At 47.8% G+C, this 18,155-nt stretch overlaps 1 protein-coding gene across 3 annotated transcripts in view; it reads right to left on the bottom strand.

Moving 5' to 3' along the window:
* Nucleotides 1-18,155, bottom strand: part of LOC117583609 — a 47,247-nt gene that overhangs the window by 15,231 nt on the left and 13,861 nt on the right. For 2 of the 3 annotated variants that reach the window (XM_034272046.1, XM_034272045.1), the window contains exons 10-25: nucleotides 16,945-17,586; nucleotides 16,636-16,819; nucleotides 12,941-13,263; nucleotides 11,927-12,475; nucleotides 11,506-11,663; nucleotides 10,825-11,446; nucleotides 7,970-8,695; nucleotides 7,243-7,410; nucleotides 6,851-7,146; nucleotides 6,543-6,630; nucleotides 5,529-6,416; nucleotides 5,215-5,417; nucleotides 3,119-3,370; nucleotides 1,781-2,147; nucleotides 1,305-1,442; nucleotides 972-1,234 (exon numbers count right to left, since the gene is read on the bottom strand). In XM_034272046.1, the coding sequence (XP_034127937.1) occupies nucleotides 972-1,234; nucleotides 1,305-1,442; nucleotides 1,781-2,147; nucleotides 3,119-3,370; nucleotides 5,215-5,417; nucleotides 5,529-6,416; nucleotides 6,543-6,630; nucleotides 6,851-7,146; nucleotides 7,243-7,410; nucleotides 7,970-8,695; nucleotides 10,825-11,446; nucleotides 11,506-11,663; nucleotides 11,927-12,475; nucleotides 12,941-13,263; nucleotides 16,636-16,819; nucleotides 16,945-17,586 (5,867 nt within the window). The remainder of the gene's footprint in view (nucleotides 1-971; nucleotides 1,235-1,304; nucleotides 1,443-1,780; nucleotides 2,148-3,118; nucleotides 3,371-5,214; nucleotides 5,418-5,528; nucleotides 6,417-6,542; nucleotides 6,631-6,850; nucleotides 7,147-7,242; nucleotides 7,411-7,969; nucleotides 8,696-10,824; nucleotides 11,447-11,505; nucleotides 11,664-11,926; nucleotides 12,476-12,940; nucleotides 13,264-16,635; nucleotides 16,820-16,944; nucleotides 17,587-18,155) is intronic. The other variant, XM_034272047.1, reaches the window with a different exon arrangement.

The raw sequence follows: 18,155 nt of genomic DNA on the forward strand, positions 1-18,155 counted from the left end.
GGCAGGCAATGCATTGATGCCACTGCCGGGGGCAACAATTTTCGTTTCGTTGAGGTTTTTGGCCATATTGGTTTGGCATACGCTGCGCTGCGCTGCATGTGCGTATGCGCAATTTAAGTTTTATGATTTGGAATTTGAGTTTGTTTCTTTCAAGGATAGTCTGCAGGATGTGCAAGTTGCATGCTAAAGTTTCTGCCGCCGCACTAAAACAACAACGTAATGGATTGGAAACAAAGCAACTGAAGTGCAGTATGTAGGAAATTCCATCAGAAGCCGCGAAGCGAAAGCGGCGGCATGTGGCAGGAGGCAGAAGGCAGCTGCTGAGCCAATAATTAGAATTCGTCGGCGAACATAAACTACAACAAGAAGAACAGCACTACAGTGCCATTGATCAGAAGCTGCGCTTGACTTTGCAGTTGCATCAGAGGGACGAGCTGAAGGAGGAGTCGGAGGAGCTGCCGCACCAAAGTTTCAATGGCCATGGTTCATCGATGTTCCGCACGTTGTCGAGTTATTGCAACTTCCACTTCTGGCGTATCCTTTACAGGCGAGAGAGATGGCAGTGAAGTGAGGCTGCCAGCTTCCGGCGCAGTCCTTGAAAACTTTTTGATAACACCCTAAACAGGCAGCCAGGCTAGGTAGGAGGTAGAAGAGGTGGAAGTAGCAGACAGCAAAGACCACAAAAACCCAGATGCCGATGAGCAGAGGTAACTAATGCGAGATGAGAACTTTTGCCATTAGTGAGTGGATCTGTGGAGCAGATATAGACATGGAGGAAACACCAGAATGTGGGCTAGGATAGGGTCTCACTTAAAGTCAAGCTGATGAGTTGTGGCGGCATCAGGGCTCACTTTTGAGTCGGTACGAGATGAGGCGGCATTCTGCTTCAGCAGCCAGCTCCGGAGGGGACTCTTAATAAGGCGAACGGACCAAAACAATAGATACCAGATCCCGGAACCCCAAAAACTCACCTCTCATCAATGATGCCATGGCGATTGATGTAGCCCACAATTAGGGCTCGCAACAATGCCAGCTCCTCGCTCAGCTTGCCCATGGCCGTGTTGGTCTTGCTGCAGCACTCCAGCAGGCAGATCAGGCCCTGCAGCGTGGCGATGCGTATGAAGCAGTGCGTGCTCTTCAGGTAGACGTTGCCAATCAGGGCGCACAGGGTCTGCAGCTCACCCAGGCTGGGTATAAGGAGGGCCTGGCTGCGGCACAATAAGTAGATTATGTGCTGCAGTGAAGGTAACATTAGAGGCGGAAACAATGGAAATGCACTGAACGAGGTACGGATGCGGTCTCACCTGATGCGAAATCGTATCGTCCATTGCCACTTGCTCCTGCAGTCTTAGGGCGCGCTCCTTGATCCATTTGACTTGGTCGCGACTCTCGCAGATCTCGCAAAACTTTACCAAATTTGGCAGCACCAGAATGTGGTTAAGCTGTCAAAGGAAATGAATGCACCGCAAGCACAAGCAAAAGTTAGAAATTGACATGAACATTTCGCACAAATTAAATTACAGACAAATCACGGAGCACGGAGGAACGAGCACGGACCACCGCAGACCCCAAAGGATCACTCAAATGGACTGGCACCAGCAATGGCACTAGCACTGGTATCCCGCTGTAATGTCTTGCATAATCAAATTATACTACATCGAACGCATGCGGCCGCTGTGGCAGTTGCAGGCAATGCGGGGCACGTGACAGTCGCCCAACTCTATCTGACATCCACTCGGACGTAGGTTGTATGACGTAGGTCGCAGGACGCAGGACTCACCTCGATCATCTGCTGCAGTACGTCAAAGACCAGCTGCGTGCTGCTGCGAAAGTCAATTCCCGACAGTTGTGTAAAATGGCGATAGTTGCGCATTGCAATGTCAGGCACATCCGTATCAGCGGAGGAGGAGGAGGGCTTAATGTCCGCCATGGATGTGACCCCCAATGGATCCGAATCACCACCAGCGGGTGGCAGTCCGCCCACATAGGCCTCCATCTGGGCCCAGCTGAAATTGAGATCGTATTGATTGGCTGCAAAGTTGCGTGTGCCAATCACATTGTCCCGGGCCAGCTGCCGCTCCAGATTGGCGTGATAGAAGACATTGCATGCGTCCACCAGGAGCTGCACTTTGTGCAGTTTCTTCAGGCTGTGAAAGGAATTAAAATAAATTAAAGGATGCGTGTGGCAGAGCAGTTATTGCCGCATGCCATCGATTAAATGGCGGATACGTAGTGTGCTGACAGAGTGGAAAAACCAAAGCCCCTCCCAAACAAAAACTATTTGTTTGTAATTAAAAACTAATTTATAAAGTCAACAGCAGGCGACAGTGTTCTGTTACACAAAACAGCAACAGAACACCAACAAACAGAAGCAATTTCTGTTGGCTTATACGGAAAAATATATATGTCACAAATTTCCTGAGGGTTTGCCGGACAAATTTCTGATATTTTAGCTTACTTTTCTGTTTTTGCGTTGCTGTTGATGTTGCTGCTGCTGCTGATGCTTCCGCTTCTCCCTTGAAGGCAATTGAATCCCGATGACCACGATACACACATAGATATTTTTATACATAAAAATAGGGGAGTTTTTGGCACTCGTTAACTTTTAAAATTATTTTCATAATTCATGTGTTCCCGACACGACACATATATCCATATAGCATAGCCGTAATGCTCGTCCCGGCACAAAGACTTTTTGTCGCTTTTAATTAAAAGCGCAGACATTGTAAAAGCATCTGAAAACTTGTTACCCAAATTGTTTTGGGCCGCTTCCATGTTAACAAATTAGTTGCGCATTTAAAGTTGCAGTTGAGGGATTTTTTTGTACTCATTTGGGACGAAATAATAAGCGCCACAAAACAGGACCAGCAACAGCAACAGGAACACCCAAAAATCGGAACAGAACACACAGGCACAGTCACAGTCACAGTGGAGAGGCGAGATCAACAGACTCGAAACTTTTGTCGTTCGCATTTAATTTGTACTTTTTGCCATTTACACATTTAAAACTTTTCCTCACTGCGTTCTGAATTTTAATTTTCATAAATTTCCGCCTCGCCTCCATGTGGCATGTGGCAGCAAACAATACCAACAACAACAAATACAATGGGGAACTCACCTAATGCTGTCACAAGTGATGCGCTGCCATCGCGTCGTGTGATGGAACTGCCCAGTGGCCGGCTGGCCCACAATGGGAAAAGTTTTGTACGTCATTAAAAGTTCCATGATGGCCTGCAGGCAGACCTGCTTGATCTGGAACTGCTCCTGCTGATCGACCATGTGCTCATCGTACACCTTGTTGATCAGGAGCAGAAAAGTCATGAAGTACTCCTCGAATTGTTGCCGTGTCGTAAAGCCAAAGATGGAGAGTCTGCAAAAGGGGTAGAAATCACGGGAAACAGTTGCCAGAAGTGTCAATTTAATTACCAATACGTGTGTGTCTCTGTGTGTGTATGAACTGTATAAGTATGAGTCTGAGTAAGCCTATGAGTGTGTATGTAATTAATTGGAAATTTCTGCATAAAATGTTTTCAGAAAATGCTTGAAATTTTAATTCAATTAGCCAGAGCTCTTGAAATATTTAAAATACTCTGATATAAAATGGTTGAAGGCCTAAAATGTCAATTAATCTTCGATTACTTTGAACGGCTGCAGGCTTGATGGCTGACTGGTTGGTCGGATGGTCGGTTGGACGATTGGAAACTTCATCCAATATGCCAGGCATGTCTAATGCAGGCCAGTCCTTCGCCTGGAGTGCTCATGGTGCTGCTCCCTGCTGGCTTCTGGCTGGCTGACTGTGTGGCGGTTTCAGTGCAATTAGCAACAATGTTTCTGGAGCAAAGGCAACCATACGCATCCGGATCCGCATCCGCATCCTGCCTCTTCCCCAACGTGCCTTTTGTTGGCAGCCATCTGCAACACGCACACACATGCATTTATCTCACTTTGCTGCTCATAATTTGTTTATATCGCTCGCTGCCTCGTCCTCGTCCTCATGCTCATCCTCCATGGTGATGTCATCTCTTTCTGGTGCCTGGTGCCTGGTGAGTGGTGCCTGGTGCCTAGTGCCTAGTGCCTGTCTTTTAGCCAAGCTTTTAGCCCCACTGTGGAGGCCAAAATGCATGCTGTCTACGCTGCTTCTCGCAGAGTTCCATCTAATAGAGTTGTTGATGTTCCGCTCTGTCAGCCCTTTGGGGGATTTTGTCGTTATCATCCTCGGCACCGATGTCGTCCTTGTCGTTGTCGTCATTGTCGCCAAACGCTGTTCCTGCTGCTCCTGCTGCTCTCCTGATGTTGATGTGGTTTTGATGTTTGTGCTTTTGTCAGGCATCCAAAAATGGATTGGCTTGGAGTATGCATACTTTAAAGGGAGTCAACTTTGGAGTCTAGAGTCTGGGGTCAGACTTCCACCGACAACCAAACAACCAAGCAACCAACCGAGCACCGTCAACCGACCAGCGACATTCATCCATCTATCCCATGGACAATTATTCCGCCCAATTCCTGGCTGATGACGATTCCGCTGCTGACAGCGTAATGATGACGACTGCCATCGAAACAATCGCCGCTGTGGCGGTAGCAACGACAGTGTGGAAGCTGTTAGGCGACAAGGACGAGGCAAAACAAGCAAAGCCCAGCCAAGGACAATGACGATGACAATGAAGTCTTACGGGCAGCACATACAAGCACATGTGTGTGTGCCTCTGTGTTTGTAATAGAACAACAGGATGTTGATGTTTCCAGTTGCGGTTTAGCCGTAGTCGTCGTCGTCGTCGTAGTCCTCATCATCGCTTCATGTAGTAGCTGCCATGCGCTCGTCATTCCTGTCAGAGCATTGTCAGCAAGTTTGTTGTTGCTGCTGCTCCTCCTGCTCTTTCTGCTCCTGTCAAATACAATGACAACGACAACGACAACACCAACACCAACACCATTCACCATCTCCTATGCAAGAGAGAGCCTCCTAGTCCGTTGATAAGAGAGTGTACGGTCGGACGGACAGACAAGACAGTTGACCAGTCGACAATGGACAAGAGACAATGGAGGAGAGATGGTGACAAAATCATAACTTGAATGGCTTAAGGTGAGTGTGCCAAGTCCCACAAGCTGATTTAATTAGGAAGCTACAGTGAAGCCTGGCTATGAGTACTCCCTCCCCTACGATTACGAGTTTAGCCACTTAAGCTAGAGCTCATTCTGATGGCAGTACACACTCACCGCTTGACAAATTGACGCAGAATATCCACATCGCTCAGACTGTCCACTGGAATGGTGGGCAGCTTGCCATCGGCCTGTTGCTTCTGAAGTTGCTGCTTCTGCTGTGACTCCTCCGGATGCTGGATGAGCTCGTGCGGAGTCACCGCGTAGGCATAAAACTGGTGAGTACGTAGCAGGGCGATGCCAATGGATGCCAGCAGCGTCTGCAATAGCATTGAGGCAGTGAGATAGAGAGAGAGAGAGAGAGAGAGAGATACAAGGAGAGAGAGTTTTCGGGTCAGACTGATAAATGAGCAAAAGAGAATGTCACTTACCAGTGGAACTTGGACCGGGGCCAGCTCATGGCCGGCAAACTGTAGGCGTGCATCCTCGCAACCCACTGCCAAAACCTTGCCGCTGTCGAGGGACTCAATATCAATTTGCGTTTCAATCAATTTGGCCAGAAAGATGGCCTGCGGTGCTGGGGCCTTGGTCTCCGTCAGACGATGCCGCTGATAGAAAATGGTCTCCTGCAGCATGCAACGGGCAGCGTGGACGAGAACCTCAAGCAGTTCGCAACGAAGTGCAGAATCCGTGCTGGCGTTGAGGTCCCTCCAGACGCGTGGATGCTGTAGCAGTGAATCCATGGTGGACAGCAGAACGCCCAGGGCGTCCTGTTCCATCTCCTGTCGTGTTGGCTTCCGCAAAATTTGTTTGGCCGCCCTGGCCAGCCACTTCAGGTATTCGAGGAGCAGAGGAACCTGCTCCTGCTCCTGCTGCAGCAGATGCTCGCCCACAAACCTCTCCATTACCCTCGCATCGATGTAGATGAGGGCCGTGTGCTCGATGCTGCGTATGCAGTCCATCAGTGTGGCCACAGCCCGTGCCACATCCAGCTGCTCGGCAGTGGGCGGTGCCACGGGGCACGTAGGCCTAGTGTTGGCTACCCTCCCCATCAGCAGGGTGCAGGACACACGCGCCAGCGGCGGTGGCTGCATGTAGTTGATGTGTGGGGCATGTTGGATGCACTTCTGCCGGAACACCGACAGCATGGCGAACAGGGAGCCGGCCAGGGAGTGGCGCAGCAGACGGGCCTCCTGCTCGGGGCCCAGACTTCGCAGCAGGCGATTCAGCTTTGGTTCCGATTGGATCTCCAGCAGCAGCAGCATCAGTTGCTTCTGCTGCTGCGGAGCATCCTCATGCTGGGTAGCAAATTTGATTAGCTATTGGGTGCGCATTCAGGGCGGAAAATGTTGTCAAAAGGAGACGTTGCAGGAGGCAGTAGGAGGAAAGAGTACAACAAATTAGCTGTGGCAGTGCCATAATGGCCAAGAGCTTGTCCCATTTACCTGCGCAAAGAGCCAGCTCTCATCAATTATGCGCGACGACGTCGCCGTTGCCGTCTCATTGTCCTGGCGGCACTCGAGGTCCTTCAGACTGCGATGAGAAGCAATGAAACATAAATAAAAGCACGCAGGTATAATGGCAGTTACTTTTCAACGAACGCAGAGTACTCTTCCCAGCACTCTTCTCCCGCCAAGAGCTCTGATCAAAAGGACCCCCATCCTTTGTGCGTGGGAGTGTATATTGAACAGCATTTAAATGGCTCCCCAGGAGGAGCAAACAGGAACGATGAATAATGGGGGGAATTACTTACAGCAGAGTTCGCATTGCATCCTGGTCCTCGCCCCCGGCCAGATCCCCATCCAGAAGCTGCTCATAGATGATTCGGCGGGCGGCCGGGCCACTTTGGGCGGTGAGGCGGCGGGCCAGTCGCTCCATGGGCAACTGCTGGGCGCGCTCTCCGTCGTGCATCTGGTGGAGGCGACTCAGCAGTTGCAGGGCCTGCAGCGTCGGAGCTGCATCGCCGCCCGCGTCTCCAGAGGCGTCCTGCTCCTCCACGGCGGTCTCACAAAGGCGCGCCAGCAAACGCAGAACGATCCGAATGGATGGCTGAGTGAATCGAAATGGAAAAAGGACACCCCACCGCACACAATGCCATTGAGTTGGCTTCATTATGCAGATGCGAAAAACTGCCAGAGAACTTACCCGGTTCAATCGGTGCGCATTCCGGAGCAGAAGCAGCTGCAGTAATGAGCCGCACTCGCGACGCACTTGGCACAGCTCGCAAAGGAATTCCAAGTGGTCAGCAATTAGGAAATTCAGATACTTGCCAGCGAACAGGCAGCGCACTTGTTGCGGACTCCAATCGCGGGCCTGCAATTAGTGGACAATTGGTTGATTTGGCTATGGCGGAGACAACTGGGACGCTGATGTTCCTCGGGGAGTGGGTCCATTGGCTAATGGCGCCAACAAGTGGCGCATGTTCGAGTGGCAATCAATTAAAATTATGCACAGCAATGCCCCGGGCCAGACCTGGTCCAAACCGTACCGGACCGGACCGGGCTTAAAGTAAGCTAACGGTTTAAAGGCCAACTGTCATTGGCAGGACAGGAAGCCGACCTCGAGACCAAAAACCCGACGCGGTGAACCGCAAAATTGCGAGTGCGACAACTGTCAGCCGGAAAAACTCCCGGGGTTGTGGGGGAATTATTCCGAGTGGGCCTTTCCATTGAGGCAGACATACAGGCGGACACGCAGACAAACGGACGGACGGACAGACAACGCTGTCGTCTGCCAAATTCAAATTAAACTAATGTGTGTTCCCTCCCTACCCAGCCCACTCATCCGGGTTGAACAACTCTTTCCACTTGCAACACACTTTACCGGCCATCTATCCCGGTCCGGCCCGTCCCTGCCTCCCCCACCTACTTACCACATTTGCACGACAAACTTCGCGCAGCACGGCACGCTGCAGGTTCCATTTCAGTGGGAGATGGGCGGCCTGCTCCAGCAGGACCAGCGGCTCCTCCAGACGCATGGCCAGTGCGAGTTTCAGGCAGGCCAACAGCACCGGCTCCAGCGATGCAGAGCCACCCAACCCGGCAGCACTCATCAGCAGCAGGTTGTAGTATTTGCAGAGAAATTCAGATTCGGCCAAAACCAAACGAAAAACTGATTGAAGTGCATCCTTGTGCCGTGAGCGGCAGCAAACATTGTGCAGGGCGTTAACGAAGCGCCCGACCAACTGGCAGTAGGCGTGCCCAGTCATACCGGAGGATGGAGGAGCGGTGCTATTGCCAATCCCGAGCAGAACATCCAGGCAGGCCAGCAGTTTCTCGCTTAAAACTTTGGCAAAATAGTTAATTTCGCTTATGGCCGAACGGGATGAGGAGGCAGCTGAAGCGGCGGCGGCTCTGGCAGCTGCAGCTGCCGAAGATGTCGATGGGGCTTCGTCCTGCCACTGTAGGATGGCTGCTGATGGGGATGCGGATGCTGAAGCGGCAGCAGCTACGGCGGCTGCCTGCAGACGACGCTCGGCCGTTGGATTATTTTTCAAATAAAGTTTTATGTGATTCACTAAATAAATTTCCTCGGTTTTAAGGATTACATTTGCCAGCATAACCATGGCCATGGCTAAATCACCAAAGTTGCCAACGTCCTGCAAGAGAGACAGTGAAAGAGAGATATAGAATCGCCTAAGCAGAGAGAGAGATAGATAGTAAGTCCCCTCTGTGGCTAGGCTGATGACTCCTTTCGTTGTTGTTGACCGCCAGTGCAGTAAAGTGTGAAACTTTGCATAAATTTGTGTGACAAAGTTGCCACGCGACAACATCAACATATTTTCCGGCAGCAATTAGAAGCGGGGTGCATGCACCACATCCCATTCGGAGGCTGTGGCACATTTTAAATGGTTTATTTTTGCTCCCCTACCATAGTAAATGTTTGCACGCAGAATGTTATTTAAGTTGTGGCGCTTTTTTCAATTTCAATTAAAATGTTGCTATATGGAGCTATGTATACCCATACTCTATATATAGTACTCGGAAATCATGAGAAGAGGAAAACTCAATTACTCATGCCACCTGAGCAGCAAAGACTGCATGAAACTCTCTCTTAATTTTTCTGCCAGCGACCGGCTCGACTCTGGCTCTTGTTTATACGTATAGTAAGTGCGTCCAAATTAAATAAACGATAATTAGTTAAAGTTTTTTAAGCTTTGCGCATAATTTACAAGTTAAATGAAGTTGAATAGCCAGCGGGAGTGTCAGGGAAAGATCAGAATGGGGGCATACTGGAGTGGAACTTCTTCTCTGACCAGCAGCTAATGGCAAAGCCAAGGTAAAAGCGTTACCGTTAGACGAGCGGTGGATGTACGACACTCGAATGAGATTCCCTGCTCTGCACATCCACAATCGACTGCCTACAGCCACGCGCATGGATGCATGGATACATGAGGGGGGAGTGGGTATACGAGATACACGGAACGAGAGCCTGTACGAGTGAGACTGTGTAATTAAGTTGGTTTTAACTGTAGCATAACGGTTGACTGGGCCGATGGGTGTGGGTGAGGATGATGATGCTTGCTGCTGCACTGCCCTGAGGCATGCCCCAACCAGGAGGCTGACTGGCTGGCTGGTTGGCTGACTGGCTGGCTGGCTGGCTGGTTGGCAGCTCGACAGTTAATGCATGTGTAGCTTAAATGCGCATTAATAGTTGAAAATGTGCGGCGTTGAAGCGTAGGTATTAAAAATGTCACGTATACGACATGTGCCACATTAACTACAACGCCACATGGATCAGCAGCAGGAAGAGGCAACCTGCAGCGGGGTACAGCCGAACCAAAACGAAATAAAAAATTGCCCCGTAACTGCAACTAAGTGCATTCGTGTGTATGTAAATGCGACCAGTTGCCCGCTCGGATGGGCGTACGGAGCAGGCCGTGGGCGGACAGGCAATGACAAATCGTTGATGAGCTCTCTGCTCGTAGCCCAGGAATGGTATGGCGTGTGATGAGTAGTAGAGTGAGTAACACTCTGCCCATCCCCAACAGGTGTGGTCTTTGGGAAACAAACTTGTTTCATGGAATGGTTTGCGAGAGAGGCGAGCAGGAGAAATGCCATGGATGATAAGTGTGATGCAAAAAGGAAACGGAAGTAGAAAGCTTGTCACCTAAGCATCTACTCGTACACAGAAACTTGATGTCAATGCTTGTTCAATGCCGATGCCCTTGAGCACAAACTACGAGGGTTGTAATTTGTGGCATTACTTCAATTATGTTATTAAGTGGATGCCAGACAACACCTGTTTCAGGAGTTGTCAAGACTCGGGTCTCGGGACACTCACATGTCATTACAAATTGGCAGACTGGCAACTTGCCATACCGTTGGGGCTGCTACATCGATGACTGACATCGGCTGAGCGACAATTTTCTGTTCATTTGCATGTCGGACTGGATTTTAAGTTTCTGTCTGCATTCATAAATATTACAAATTGCCTGACGCCTCAAAGTGTGAGCCTGTATGTATATTTAAGCAGGCATTACGCATATTTATAAGTTCAATCGAGGGCACACACAGACCGAGAGCGAGAGAGTCAGGCAGGAATTCAGACAGAGAGTGGAATAAAGACCAAGGCCAGACAGACAGACAGACAGTCAGAGATAGGAATATCTGACATAGTCTTAATGCATGCAGTAATTGATGCATTGACGGGCATCTGTGGATTGGCTGAGTGCTTTGTCAAGTTTTAGTTGCATGAATATTGAATGAACGCTACGCGATCCCTCACCTGTTCGATGAAGAGCTGCAGCAGCTGCAGGAATCCTTTGCTGTCGGCCAACACATGGTTGCCATTGTTGCGGAAGCAACTCTCCAGCAGCCGCAGATCCCCGGCCGAGTGCAGACGCCAGTGCCGAGAACAGAGAGCTCGACAGAGCAGCCCATAAACGGCATCCGCATCCTGGGCACTGCGATAGGAGGCACTCTCCAGCTGCTGCAGACTGCGCTCGTAGAGCAGCAGCAGTGCCAGCACCTGTTGACTAGGTCGCGACTCCACGAACTTCTCCAGCATGCCCAAAACCACCTCCCGCTGGGTGTCCAGCTCGCGTCTCTGGGCCAGCAGGGCCTCTCGGGTTTCCGGCGTGGGTGCCGCTGTCAGCGGACTCTGGCACCCGACTCGCACTGAGTTATTGCTCTCGCTGTCCAACGCCACCTCCAGTTGGCTGTGAATAAAGAAGAGCTCGTAGCTCAGGGTCTTCAGTGCCAGCAGGGCCACATCGCGCACAGCGCTGTTGGCCAGCAAATTGTTGGTGATGCTGATGATTTTTGGGATCGTGATCAGGGGTCGATCACTCTTGTGGGTCAGCTGCACGAGGAATCTCAGCATGGTGGGTACAATGATGAAGGCATTTCTGCAGCGGAATAATGCTTTAAATATAATTAAAAGACAAACAGTGATTACTCCACTCACCTATCTATTCCGCTTTCAATCATATCCAGATTGCTGAGTATCTGCTCGAATATCACGTTCTTCGAGTCCAGTATGCTGTAGGTAACATTCAGTTCCAGCAGCTGTGATAGCAAACCCAAAATGGGTGCCTGGATCAGTGCATTGGATTTCATGAAGAGCTGCAGGAGAGAGAGGGGGAACATGTATGCTAGTGCTCTGCAAATGTTTTCCATTAATAAAATATCAATGGATGCACTCCGACCCCGGCACAGAGACACACACACACACACATGCAGATTATGGGATGCCCCAGCGATGCCCTCCTGCAAAGCCAAAGCTGTGGCAGGGTTCGTGTTCGTGTCTGTGCATTTTTAATCAAACAAATTGGCAACAACTAAAATTAATTAGCCATCGCTGGCTCCTGCTGCTGGTAGGTACTCACCGTCAGACAGTAGATGACCAGTGGCTCGAATAGCTTTATAAGCCGGACGCAGTCGCCCGACGGCGGAGTGGTTGGCTGCAGGCCCTGCACAAACAGCATGCCCAGTGCCTGGAGTGGGGATGCATCAATTAGTGGCTGAGTTGTAGCTCCTGTTCCAGCTCCAGCTCCGGCTCCTCCTCCAGCTGCTCCTGCTGCTGGCTTTGAATTTATTGTTGGCCAAAATGTGGAGACTGCGCCATGGCCCCTGCCCTTGGCCGCAAAGTAGGGCCGTATGAATGTGGAGTGGTGTCCATTGGTGGCCGGCTGCTGCACTCCCACTTGGCTACCATAATTTTGGGCAAATAAATATTTCAACAGTTGCCGCAGACAGGCAACGCACTCGGCGGGCGCATAATTTATTAGCTTGGTCAAATAGTGGAGTATTTCTTCGATTAATTTTATCTCTGGCGGGGCGGCTGTCGGCCTCGCCTCAAGGCACAGGCCCAGTGCATTCAGACAGGTCTTGAGGAGACAAATTAATAGGCTACCAGCCTCGTGATTTATGGTTATCTGCATGCACACAAAATGAAAGAGTTGGATTAGTTTCCATCCATCTAATATCCCACCCGAGGGAGAAGTCTGCCACTAATGCAGCCCGCGCATTAAGTCACATTTAGGGGCGGTTTTGGGATGGGGAAACTCAAAGAACTTTCTGTTTGAGCTGTCGCTGACGTCTGGGAGTGGCAAGAGTCAAGTTGCATTTCGTCGCGGGCTGAATTTTTACAACTCATTGCCATTGCCATTGCTGCATCACAGTGCTGCCAAAGTGTTGCATATAAAACGGTGCCTTGCGCTGTACGTGCAACCGAGGGGCTGAGCTGCTCTCTCTTACTCGAGTTGGTTGGAGCCGGCAAATCTCAGTGCAGTGCACGTGCACGTGCCGTACAACTTTTGCCATTTCAGCGCCACTAGCGACTTAATGGCGGTGGCTCGAGTTGAGTCCGCGTGCGGGTGAGGGTCCGTGGTTTGACTTACCTTGTAGCTGTCATTAGCACCTCTTAAAATGTTGTAAAGTTTCATGTAAACGTAATCGCCACCAAAGTAACCCAGAGCCTGGAGCACTGCTGGATCTCTGCTACCTCCACCGCCGCCGCCACCACTGCTGCTGAGGGAGAAGAGCTCGCTCTTGGTCGTCTTGGAGGAGCTCCCGCCGCCACCTAAGCCTCCGGTGGACTGTGGCTGTGAGGGCGGGCGCTGATTGGTGACCAGATGATAGTAGATGTTCAGCATCTTGATGCTGTGACGCAGCAGAAAGTCCAGATGGGAGGCCTTGAGCTCACCTGAGCTCAACATGGCACCTGTGCGAAAGAGGCAAAGAATGGAAGAACGGATGTAGATTCGAGTCATATTAATGGCAAATTAAGCGATCCCGTTCTGGCTAATTGTGTTAAAATGCAAACGAGCACTTAAAATTTTACAAATGCCTCGTAATTGCAGCTCACAAAATTAAAAACGCATTAATGGATTTGCAATTGAAAAGTGTGTGTGCAATTCCATGGGATTGCTATGGCAATGCCGGGAAGGCAATGTCCAGGAGGTGGGCAAATAATGTGAAATTAAAGCAAAAATCGCATAGGTAACGAGCGGAAAACGCTTCAAAGTGTGCCATGATTTATATGCATTAATTAATGTATGTGTCTGCGTCTGTCCTCTGTTTGTATCTGTATCTGCATCTGTATCTGTATCCGTGTTTCGTTGAGTGTATCCGTGAGACACGCAACATTTCAATTTATGTGTCAACAATGCCATACACATTTTTGTATTTTTGCATTGTTCAAAGGAAGTGCCGGGGCAAAAAATGATTATTTACAAATAAATTAAACTGTATGCGCATAAATATTTATAAAAATTAAGTGTTGAGGGAGCCATTTAAAGGGCCCCTCAACCTCTCAACCCCGCCGGGTGTGCCTGGAGCGCATCGCTGCGGGATCGGGCATAGCCGTTTGCATTACATTTACTAATTAATTGAAAATCGCACACACACATTTGCAATGAGACGACGCCATTCTTCCGTTGGCGATTTATACTTATTTATCGCACGATTCTCTGGTTTTTTTGTCTTTCCGCTTGGCGCCGGGGGAAAATGCCCGATTCGACCCAAACACGAAATGGGAATCCAATGTATGATTGGTATGGATATAAGCGGATAAATGCGTTAACCCCAAAATGATCAATGATCGGAATAATAACAGCAGTGCAAGTCTCTCACTCTCTCTTTCACTATCCAACATTCATAATTAATCACTACCAGAGAGCATTTTATAATCGAACGCCTAGACAATAAGATACCCGGTAGTGATGAGCTTTGACAGTTTTAATCCACGTTCTACTAAAAAAAAAAATAATATTATATTCCTTCAATGAATGACCTTACTAATCAATAACAAGAATACATTTTTTCTGGATGTTACACACTTCTACTCGCATTCACAAGAGTACAAAATATCTTTGTTTGTTATGACTTTCCTGTGTAATAATATTTTTGTTACTTTAATCAACCCCTGAGGCCATAATTTAGCCAATTAAAAGGGCACACCCGACCAGATAAGTAGAGCACGAATGCTTGTGTTTTAAATTAAAAACCACAAAGAAAAAGCTTGCCCAAAGCTCATTGAATACAATGGAATTAAGTCGGAGATAATGCGTAATGCATTATGGCTTACAATCCGCATGGCTGTGTGCAGGTGTGCAGGTTTTTCTCGATGGCTTTAAGCCTGGCCCGAAGAGTGGACGGCCAATTGTTGCTGCATTGTTTCTGTGAAATTAAAAACTGTTTACAAGCATTTTTGCAACCGTCAAAACTTATCACAAAACGCCACAACAAACGCGACAATGTCGCGAAAACATTTTGGCGATTTAGTTTTCAAATCAATGCGTACCCACAGAGCAGGACTCATAACTCACATCATGGCTTAAATATGAAATTGTTCGATGTGCAGGGCATGCAAGCAACAAAATGCAATTTATTGCGAGGCAGGGAATGGGGGAATGATTCCATTCAGACGCCGCGGCGCCACTGACACAAAAATTGTTTAACATTTAATGGTTTATTAATAATTTAATTACTTTTTGATTATGGAGGATTACATTAGTGCATAGCAAATACGCAGCTGGCATAATAAATAATAAAGCGGCAGACATTGTTCCCCATTCCGACCAATGCGAAAATAAAGCATTCTAATGCATGTAATGCCACGCCTGGTCAGGTGTTTGGGTGTGATGTGGGTGGGTGGGTTCTGTGTGAAATGCCACTAATGAAATCGAGTTGAAGTTTGGTTTTGTGTTTGTTGTATATTTTTTGTTGCTATACGCATACGCAATTTTTGTAAATTGAATTGAAATGTTTATTAGCGCGCTATCTGCATTATTGCTGTGGATGTTGTTACAGTTGTCGGCATTTGCTTTTGCCGGGCGCACTTTGTTAATGAGGCTGTTGAAAATTATTTAATTAAAAAGTGGCTCTGCATTATGGGTATGCTCTGAATGCAGTGCAAATTGTTTTTGAGCTATTGTTTTTGATTGCAAAATTGAATTAAATGTAACATTTTGTTTTACCCTGAAATAGTGTATTAATAGTAAATGATTTTGATATGTCGTAAAGTTCAATTAACATGTGGTGGAAAATTATCTAAAAATGGTAATTTAGCTCATGCTAAAAGTCGAAAAAGCCACAAACTTCATAAGTAATTATTGCTTGGTAGAAGTTAATACTATTTTCTTTTTTCTAGTGATTAATTCTCTTCCGATTTTGCACCTAAAAATGTAATTTATGGTATTTGGGACATATATTTTTTTCTGACACGGCTCTGTAAACGTCATTCAGTTTTCGTGTTTGTTGCAAAGAATTACCATCGAATTTTTCAATGTTTTATCTAGTGTTTGCTCTACAAACTATATCGTGATAAAGTGCATTCAACATTCGAGCAATGTAAAAAAGAAACCATCACAAATGTGAATCTATTTTCATGTGGCTAATTTTTTAACGATGTATCAAGTATTTTTAACAGATTGCAATAAAAACTTTTAGCAGAACGGAAATTTAAAAACATTTATGCTAATTTTACGTTCTCCTTGATTAAATTTAAAAATAATATAGATGGAAAAAATTATATGTAAATGTATCCTACATATGTACATGTAGACTATACGCGTGGCAGTTACTTACACCACAACATGAAAATATTTATGCAAATCTATTTAATGACAAACAATTAATTAAAATGATTTATGCAAACGTTTCCACAGCATATATTATTGCATAATGCAATTAAATATGCAGTCGCAAAACTAAAAATTACATTCTTGTAATTTCAGTAAAATTAAATTAGCCAAACGAGCCGGCGCCGCCGCAAAGTGCTGCACAGTGGTACGGAACGGACCGCTCGTACGAACGCACGCCCGCCCGCCCAGTCGAACAATTCGAATAAATATCGGAAATATCGAGGGTGCAGTGAGGCATGCGAAAGCAATCATCAGGCATGCCAGTCAGCAATTCATACGCAAATGTATCCACATACATGTCTGTCTGACTATTCACATGTATTCACATGCGTGGGGGAGAGTGGACGCAAGGAAGTACAATATCTTCTGGAGCAGTTTACTGTAGTCAGTCCTTGCCTTGCCCCCACACAACCCTTATGTATCGGTGATTACAAGAGAGCTGCACTCACCTGCCACCAATTTACCCATCACATCAATCAAGTCGTTCTGGCAACTCAAGTCCGCAGCCGTTGCATTGTTGTAGTAGGCGTAACTAATGCAAATCTCAATGAAATTGAATTCCAGCCAGGCCCCTTGGTAATCCACAAAATTGAAGTGCCTCAACAGCAGCCGCAGCGCGTAAATTATGCCGAACTGTGTAGAGAGAAAGGGAACGGCATAAGTTTAAAGTTTAAAGAGATATTGTGGTTGTGGGGTGGCATTGGACTGCTTCGACTCTCACTCCGATTCCATTCGATTGGTAGCACACAAATATTTACCTGCAAATTTTTATCATTCAGCGTCATCAATTTATTTGTCATGCGATACAAAACTTTGGCCAAAACTTTTTCCTCCTGCGCAATTTGACGTGGCATCGGTAGGGCAAAAACATGCCCCTCGGCCGTGCCATCAAAGTAGGCCGTCGCCGCGGAGGCGGCCGCTCCAGATGCCGTTGCCGATGCCGATGCGGAGGCGGATGCCATTCCTGACGATGGGCACAGCATGGATGTGCCCACAACTTCTGAGCACACGGCTGCGGCACTGGAGAGGCTGTGGCCGCCCACCAATGCGAGTGCATCGAGATCCGCCAGCGGTGGCACAATCGTCGAACTAGCCCGGAATAAATTACGCAACGTCACGGACATGCTGCCAAATATGCGATAGTCGAAAAAATCCCAAAGCAAATTGAAATTAGTTTGTTGAGTTTCGGCGTTGACGTTGCCATCGATTTCGTCGGCTGTGGCAGCGATGCCCATGCTGTCCTTCTCTGTAACATCCTTCGTTGTAGGTGGTGTTGTAGGTGGCTGCTGCTCCTGGCGCGCTGTTTGCATTATAAAGCGGCAAAGACAGCAGGCGGCATGTTCCCGCACCCGGGCATCATCGTCCCCAAGCAGATGGAAAAGTTCAGACAGAAATAGCGCCTGCAAGGATCGCAAAAGTGTTTTTGAGTTAGTCGACTGCACGTTGTAAATCAAAAAGTGAGCCAAGTTTTCATTATGCAGTTTGGCAGTTTTTGGTTCGCTTCTGCAGATGCGGTTCACCCACTTCTTGGTTCGACATCATTAGAGACTAGGAACGGTTTGTTGGTGTAGCTGTTGGCGCTGGTATGAGTGCGGTTGAACAACCCACAAGAAAGTGCGGAAAAAGTGAATCATACTCGTAGTTGCAAATACCTTTGCCTCGGGCTCAGCTCTAAACTTTAAATGACACTCCATTGATGGGATTCTGGGCTGATACCTGAACAGTTTTGTTGGCTATCCACACATTTTTTGTCATTTATTGCGGTGCATTAATGAGTGTACATATTCGAATAATGATTAATTAGACAGAACTGTCTGTTTCGGTGGATATTTCAACGGGTAGAAAAGTTTTGTTTGAATTTAAGAGAATTTTTGGCATTCAATTTGATATCTCGTCAATCGTACTTTTCCTCAATTGTTTGACGACTCTCAGTGCATCGGGTCCCTCTTTTTGAGCCATTTAGCAAATT

This window comes from Drosophila guanche, unplaced genomic scaffold (assembly GCF_900245975.1).
Source record: "Drosophila guanche unplaced genomic scaffold, DGUA_6, whole genome shotgun sequence".
NCBI classification, from domain to species: Eukaryota; Metazoa; Arthropoda; class Insecta; order Diptera; family Drosophilidae; genus Drosophila; species Drosophila guanche.